This window comes from Corylus avellana, chromosome 2, assembly GCF_965113065.1.
Source record: "Corylus avellana chromosome 2, dhCorAvel1.hap1.2, whole genome shotgun sequence".
Classification (NCBI taxonomy): domain Eukaryota; kingdom Viridiplantae; phylum Streptophyta; class Magnoliopsida; order Fagales; family Betulaceae; genus Corylus; species Corylus avellana.
The window spans coordinates 9,768,563-9,777,676 of NC_142491.1; the positions used below are offsets into that span (position 1 = coordinate 9,768,563).

At 32.6% G+C, this 9,114-nt stretch overlaps 1 protein-coding gene across 1 annotated transcript; it reads left to right on the forward strand.

Annotated features, from left to right (window-relative positions):
• Positions 1-1,086: 1,086 nt before the first annotated feature.
• On the forward strand, positions 1,087-2,445 carry LOC148587286 (UPF0481 protein At3g47200-like). Its single transcript, XM_088512536.1, has one exon. The coding sequence runs from the start codon at positions 1,090-1,092 to the stop codon at positions 2,443-2,445; it is 1,356 nt and encodes a 451-aa protein (XP_088368662.1). The 5' UTR covers positions 1,087-1,089.
• The last annotated feature ends 6,669 nt before the right edge of the window (positions 2,446-9,114 follow it).

The following is a 9,114-nucleotide window of genomic DNA, read 5'->3' on the forward strand; positions in this document are numbered from 1 at the left end:
ATAAAGTGGTTAGTGCAAAAAAAAAATATATATTGTATTACTATTATCTCATTTTACATAAGGAAGTATAATATCTCATAACAAATTTTGTCACAACAAATTTTTTAAAAATAATTTTTTAATTATATATTTTTATTAAAATATAAAATACACCAATACTGGTATTGGAAATGGATTTATTACATAGTCAAAATTGTGTATTCAGGATACAAAGTCAGATATTTGTGCTGTTGGTTTTACCAACGATACTTTTGCAATCATGTACCTTATTTTTTATATGAATGATATTGATCTACCTATTCAACTATTCAAGGCTGTTTGTCATTATAAATATATATACCTTATTTTAGAGTTAATAAGAGTTTCTTTAAGCTCCAAAAAAAAAAAAAAAAAAAATCAAACAAACAAAAAGAGCTTTTTTTAATAATCACATATAAGGAGATTGGTTCCATCTTTGTTTCTTATTATTATTTTTATTATTATTATTATTATTATTTTTTAATGAATACGTAAGTTTTTATAACAACAACCAAAACTCTTTATAGAAACTCATCACTTTAGTAAACAGCTAAAGTTATCATGACAAAGACAACAGTACAAATGTCCTTTCTCTTATCAATTCCTTAGGTAAAGAATAAATAAATAAATTTTGGACCCCATGCAGAAGCATTGTCCTAAATTTTACATTTTTACTTTTAAATTCAAACTCATATCTAATTATTCAGTTTATAAAAAAAAATTATAGGAAATGAATATGAAAATTGAAGACAATATTGCAATATTGCTGCCTACTGAAATAAGCTCTGCAGTTTATTTGTTACTGTTATACTTTCATTCAGGGTTTGAACCAGCTTTGAATTTAGGAGGATCCAGAGCCAAAAATTTTTTTGAAAGGGAATCAATTGACAAAAAATACCTTAAATTATTATTTTTTTAACTTAAAAAAAAATATATATTTGCCTTAAATTTTTATTTTTTCTTGTAATTTGAGGGGTGACCAGGGCTACTACCAGTTCCCCTAAATCCGTCTTCCATTGATTGTTGCTTGTTTGTTACTAGGAAAACAAACTTAATTGAAGGGTGGAAAAGATGGCTTGCGATTCCATTGGAAAAGAAGTTGAAAGCAACAACGTGTTCATTGATATTCCGCTGGTAATGGGGCCTGCTCTCTGGCCTGGGTGTTGTATCTACCGGATTCCTAAGACACTGTACGAGGTAAATAAAAAAGCCTACACCCCTGATGTAGTTTCAATAGGCCCCTTTCATCACAATGAAAATAATTTGGGTGACATGGAAATTCACAAATTGAGATATTTGAAGGATTTCTTGTATCGGACCGGGAAGAGCCAGGAGGATCTCTTAAAGATCATTCAAGACAATGAAGTAGAAATCCGTCAATTCTATTCAGAAGAGTGTAGACTCAGCAGTACAGATTTCGTGAAAATGATTCTATTGGATGCTATCTTCATAATTGAGCTCTTCCTAAGGTTTGGTGAAAGAGAAAAGGATTACATATTTAGTCAATCATGGTTGGGCAATGCTATACGACATGACTTGATATTACTTGAGAATCAACTTCCTTTTTTTGTTCTTGAGAAATTATTTACGTTTGCCTTCAGTGACTGTTCCAGTCCCGACTATCACAAATTGGCGGCTTTTCTTGGGCTATCACTCGATTACTTTATGCCTTGCATTTATCAAGATATTAAGCAGCTGCCAGAGTACTTAAACATTGAGGAAATAAAACACTTCACAGATTTGATAAGATATTTGTTATGTTCAGTAGAACGCCTGGAACCTACAAGTGGGGTGCACAATCTACATTGCGCCACAAAGATTAACGAGGTAGGATTGAAATTCAAACGAGCTAAAAGGAGACGCTTACTTGACATAACATTCCATGAAAATAAGTGCTTGAAATACTGTCCGTGCTTCAATTTGTCATGGCTCTTGGCTTGCTTACCATGTTTGAAAAGCTTTCCGTGCTTGGAGCGTATGCAGTGTATCTTGGAAATCCCACCCTTAGAAATTTATGACGAAACAGAAGCTATTTTACGAAACATCATGGCCCTGGAGCAGTGTCATTATCAATATAGCACTTACATGTGCAATTATGCTGTGCTATTGGACTATCTAATCGACACAAATGCAGATGTGGATTTGCTTGTCGATAAAAAGGTCATTGTTAACAATATTGGTAGCAATGATGCAGTGACGACTATGATTAACAAACTCTGCATTGGGATTTCTGAGAGTGGCTCCTGTTATTGTAATATGGCTCAAGACATTAATAAATACTGTGATAATCATTGGAACCAAATTATGGCATCCATGAAAAGTGTGTATTTTCGTGATTTTTGGAGAGGCACCGCAACTATGGTTGGACTAATTGTCCTGGTTTTCACTTTCTGGGGCTTCCTTAGGCCTAACGACAAGAGGATTTGACATATTTGTGGTCTAGTGTTCGTTTGAAGTGCTTTGCTTTTAGTTGCATTAATGGATGGCATCTGACCTTTGTAATATTGTTTAGTGTTTAGCTTGTGAGATCGATCCTCCTCGTCTCAATAGCTTCTAATCTTCAACTTTGTAAATGTGGTTTATGATATTTCAGTAGTAAAACTGTGGGAAGTTTAATTTGTGTGTTTTAGCATCCGTGGAGTGTCTGTATTTCAGCCAATCCATTCTATGCTCTGTGCTTTTTACTGGATTCTACCACATCTATGCCAATATCATTTTTTTTTTCAATACTGCTAGTGCGTATAGATTCTTTCATAAGAGTACCATATTGAAGGGTCCAATTAACTCCAAATCCTAAACAAGCTAGGAATGAAGTGATCAAAAGCTATGCATTACCATATCAAACGTAATGTCATAAATTTTACGTGTTGAGCATCACTAATTAAAATGGATTTTGATCTCACACGTGAAGGATAGTGTTAAAAGATTAATTAAACCATTAAATTTATCTCTTCATATCAACTTATTAAACTTTAAAGAAAAGTAGTGATTTTACATCTTCCATCCATCAATTAAATTGCATCACGTCAGAATTCAAAAGATGCAAACTAAACATCCGATGGACCCACAATTTGCCTTTTCTTCCATATTGATCTTCTTTTTTTTTTTCAATCATCAAACACCAAGATATACAAGCAGAAGATGTTAAAAAACTGAGAAACTGATTTCAAGCAATGTCGTCAAGCTAAATACATCAAATAATTAAACTAATATCCCATGCTGGAAATCCTATTTCTGAGATTCATATATCCTCATCTATAAGAACAATAGTCTGCTCCTGTATGAATAATTTTACCATTAATTTCATCAGTAAATGTAGACAAAGGCATAATGAAGACAGACAAATATTTTTATTCGATTGGTATATCTCATAGGTTGTCTTTCCCACACACAAACAAACAAAATGACACGACTTAGTGCAAGCATAGGCATTTAGTTGATAATGGTCTCTCTTTGTTGTCTAAACCCTAAACCCTAAATCATTGGCCGTATTAAGACCTGGTGGCCGGGTAGTGGCCAAAGTGTTAGGATGTTTACCCTAAAGTCCAATTTCTTTGAATGATATTTTAGTTTGAATTGAATAAAGATGTTTGTCCACCAATTTATTTATTGAGCATTGGGCATATAAAATGTTTAGATTATGCCATTTATGATAATTATTTATCATTTTTTTTTTTTGAAAGAACTACTATCTCATTATAATCATATCAAAGAATACACAGCAGAGTGTTATGCATCAAGAGTCGCACGAATACATTCTGGGGGGTCATAAAGCCACACCCTATTCATATTTTCATCCATCGTCAAGTGAGCTAAAACATGAGCCACCTTGTTCACCTCTCTACGAGCATAGCCCATCTCCCAGCAAGGAATAGTCATCAACGTTGATCATATGTCCGCCATTAGATGACCCCTGCAACTCTCTTCAGGTTCCATGGAGTTCACAGCGTCTACCACTACCTTTACATCGCCCTCCAGTTGAATTCTCATGATCCCCAGTTCACTGCATAGTTGAACAGCCATAAGAGCAGCCATCGCCTCCGCAATTGTGGGGTCCAAAAAACCTTGGCGAGACAAACTCTTCGATGCACACATAATTCCGTGATGATCGCGTATAACAGGCCCTAGTCCAATGCACACATTTATTTATCATTTACATGTAAAGGTCCATATATTGTATTAAATATTATTTATAGTGTGATTAATGAGATTATCACACAAAATATCTTAAACCATAAACTTTGCAATTATATATACATTGTTTGTAGCCATTAATTAAATTGGACATTCCATTTGACAATATACTATAACACATCAATCATGTTCATCTATCTTAATGGCGTGAAGTGATGAGGACTTCAAATTGATGTGTTGGTGTGAATACAATGCACTAAACAAACCACTTGATTTTTCATTCTTTTATAACACTAACAAAATAAATATTTGAAACACTTTGAACAGGTCTAGAGTTTGCCTGACAGAGATAGGTACACGAAGTAACCTACATTGGACAAGTTCCCCGTCGAAAAAAGAAAAATGAACCTCACGACTACTTATAACATTAATTATAAATCTTGTGGGATCGTAAATTCAAATGTGAAGGGGATGTCACTTTGATGCATTTAAGAGTAAGACCTTAATTTCTTGTGGTTAAAATTCTTGGCGCACTAGGTGATCACATGTAACATTGTAAAAACACCATTCTTAGGGGTGGGCAAAATATCTGATTACCGCCTACTGACCGTTACCGAATTGCCATCGACTGCCCACTGACTCTACCGACTTCCGACTGTCGATAATTGAAATGAAAATTTATATCGACATCGATAACAAAACTGAACCAAACCCAAAACGACTTTACCGCCAAAGTATGGTAGGGTAGCGTCCTAGTAATATTAATCAGATTTCATTTAATATTATCTATTTTAGTGACAAATTGTAATAATCTAAGATAATGAATATGTTAAAGATGCATATAAACATGTCCAATAAACACTTCTTTAGCCTTAAGAAAACCAGTTGGGCCCAAAAACAACCAATTTGGCCTAACAAGAGATTTTATTATTTTGTATGTTCAAGATTAAACTCTTGTTTTAGTTAAAAATAAAAACTAAATAACAATTTGGGCATCTAAAAGTTCAAAACAACCCATTTTTGGCCCATTTAAAAATACTATTGGCCCAATTAAAAAAAGCCCACGGTTAACCGATTAATCGACCGATTTTTACCGAAATGGTCTTTTAACCGGAATTTTTCAAAATTTATTCTTATCGAAATGAATTCAGTTAATTAACTAATTTAACCAACAATTTCAGTTAATATTTTGAAAATACCTCTACCGTTACCGTTAGAATCGATACCTACCCCGAACCATTATTTTAAAAGAAAAAAACTAAGCTTACAAACAAATTTATAAATAAAAAAATAAAATGCAACATAATGTGGCACAATATTATGGTTAGATTTCTCAAAAGTTTAATTTATCTCATTTTCAATCATGTTGTGTCATATCATGTCATAATTTTTTATTTTTTTTTTTTTTTTTTTTTATAAAATTTGTTTGTCAACCTAGCATTCCTCCTTTTAAAAACCCATGTGATAGAGTTAGTAAGGAAATTGTGCAAATGAATTGTCAAATAGTCTCCAACACTTGTTTGCTTTCACTTAATCACTTGTTTACACTAAAATTAAATCACCACCTAACTTAGCAATATTTTAACAAGGTTGTCTATATATATATATATATATATATCAATGTGAGCATAAGGGTTGTAATTCTCTTTTTATTAGGGTTTATAATTCTATCTCTAATAAATGATTGGTTAGGTCGTGGGGTTTCTCTAATAAATGGTTAGGCTAGTGTTATTTCAGTACCAACTACCTTAGTTTCTTTCAATTGCATCTCATATTCTCATAAATGAGGCGAACATGACCCTTTGATTGATCTTTTTCACGAGTCAAGTACACTACGTACGTGGTTGAGGAAGACTGCACTTCACACAAAAAATGAGAACCAAAAATTGGAAACCTTTCAAATTAAATTATGTCAGTGTTCACTTAGGTAGTTAGGTATCACTATCTCCCAAATGGATAAGATTAAGAATAAATCACATCACATGGAGGATTCCTTACAAATGAAAATATTTGGTAAAACCTATTAAGACGAGAGCATATCACAAGCTAAAAAGGATTACGAAGTTCATATATGCAAATCCAATATTATTGGAGCTAAAAGCAAAGCATTCCAACAAACACTAAATAACTCCAAAAATCACCAAAATACACGCTATCACAGTGGTAATAAATTAAGCCGTTGATGGAGATCATGGTAATTAATGGGATAATTTACACTGCATCGCTGCTATAACGCATGTTGAGAATGACAATTTCCAACAGCAATAGCAAAACATAAATTGCATGTGTATGTGTTAGGTGGATAATGACACTGCTCCACCGTCATGAGGTTTTGGAAATGATATTCAGTTTGGTCGTCTATCACAAGTTTTAGGACCTTCATTAATAATCAATATACATTAATTGCACACTACCAAAGGATTTTAAGCATATATGGTAGGCAAGCGAAGACCATGAGATTAATTAAAGCATGCGCTAATTATCTTGGCAGAAATAACCAAAACACAAAACACTTTAAATAACACAAAAATAAAAAATAAATTAAAACCACTTTTATGTCATATATATAGTAAAACTCACTTTATTTTGCATTTGATTTTTGTTTCTCGATCTGGAAGTTATTCAAAGAAATAAAAAGGGTGGATTTGTTAGGTATATATCTTGTAAAAAGTAGAATTATCAATCCCTGTCAAGCAATTAAATTGTGAGAGCTCCATTGCTTAGAAAAAGAAAAACAAATCAAATCTAAGTAGATTTAAGTCCATTTTTCACATTTATTGGTCCATTCTCTAGTGATCAAGGGTGCATGCATGGTTGGTTCACATTAAAGGTCCACAGAGGGCCAGATTATCATATGAATCACGTATATATCTTGATCTCTCCCAATCACATGCATGTGATTGATGTATGCATATCCTTTTTGGTTTATAAGTTGCATGCATAGCTTATGTAATTGTAAGAGGCGGGATTCGTTTTTTTTCTAAGAAAATTCTCTTGGAGGGCATTTCTCAACCCAATTCGGACTCAAGAATATTATCAAATAACCCCATGAAACTTGCTTTAAAATCTTTCCTTTTTTTTTTTTCTTTTTTTCTTTCTTCTTCTTTTGTGGAGGGGTACGGTAAAAAGACAGGGATAGAGTTTTCCTCCAAAGTGGGTTGGAGGAATTTCTTTCAACTTAATCTATAAAAGTGGCATGTGTCCATTTTTTTTAATAACACATGTGAAATGCACATAAGTTTTTAATATAGTTTATTCCAACTTTGTCCCTACTATTAAAAACTCATGTACATCTCACATGTTATTAAAAAAAAGGACATATGTCACTTAGTATATAAAAATTGTAATAAAAACTATATATTGTATATGTGTGTACATTCATAAACAATTAATTTAAAAGAACAATCTAAACATAAAAGTTCATGTAAACATGTTATTTTCTTAACTTTTTACATGAAACATGTTTATATTTTCCCTTTGTACTCTATTTTTATTAATTTTCTTTTACCCCAGAATTGAGTTAAGCTTAAAAAAGGAAGAACGAAATATATGAAAAATATGTCTTTTCACTCATAAGGACATTTTATGTAAAGGTTTGAAGTTGGCATTTCCCAACAAATATTTCATTATCAATCTTCCTCTTATTGTCTTTCATTAGATCCTAACGCCATTTGGATATATGTACTGACAGATTAAACATGGAAGTAAAGAATGCGTTGAGTGTGGCTGTTCTTATATATCTTGAGGGATCGTATAATTAATTCCCATAGGACAACACGCTCAGGCAAGTAGTCCTATGGAATAGGGGGCCATAACCTCGTTGGCCCAATATCCAAGCCACCTAGCCACGCGTTTTGGGCCACCAAAAAGGCCCCAAACCCATGCCTGCCAACAAGCATGCCCACCTGGCAAAGTCGGGCTTGGGGCACACATCCCCAAAAGGAAAACCCACGTAATAAGGTAACTGTGATACTTCAAAATTTTAAAATTCGAAAAGAAATACACCTTCTTAAGTATTAATTACTTTTATAACGCAACCATTCTATAAATTTGTTTAAAACTTTTTTATTGAAAAACAACCAAAATATCCAATTTTTTAATTCTTACCAAAAGTTCGACCCTCAACCATCCCACAAAATAGAGCAACCAATAAAATCAAGGCACCACACAACATTAATTAAGCATCTTGCACTTTAAAATGAGAATATTAATGTAGTTCTTAGGCATCACCATGTTTGTTATCCAATCCTTTCCTTAAATTCGTAGACTTGCGTGACCATTTCTTCACACACAGATTTACTTGCAAGCAACAAGTTTTGGAAGACAGCCCGTCAAGCCCCGTAAGTAATTACTTCATCTTTTTGCATCAAATTTTGCATTTGTATAATTAAATTAATTATCTCATTATAAGGTTTTTGGTTTACTAGATGAGTAAGGAGAAAATAAATAAAAATTATCCACTATTTTTAGAAGAGCAACAAAAGTAGTGGATGACAATGTGAACAGCGATGTTAATTTAATTTCCATGAGAATGGTTTCGTTGGTAGGATTTGTTTTCATATTGAGTTTGAACTTAAAGAGTTTTAGATGCTTAAATTTTTAAAGAAAATTTTATGAAATTTTTAAAGTAATTATTTGTCTTGAAAAAAATATAATATTAATTTTAAAATTGATTACTTTCATTTATACTTTAAAAAATAAAAAAATAAAAAAAAAAATTATACTTTGAATGCTCTAACACCTACTCATTGATTTTGTCAGGTCTCTCTCTCCGGATTTATTATATAAAAGGGACATGATTCAGCGCACGCGGCGTGCGTGGCACGCCCACGCACGCCCGTGCAAATTTTATTTCTTTTTTTTAAAAAAAAAAAATTGTGCACGCGTCGTGCCTGTTTTACTTCACCCTATATAAAATTTTAAAGTACATCATGCTTTTTCAAAAGTAAAAAAGGCTACCTT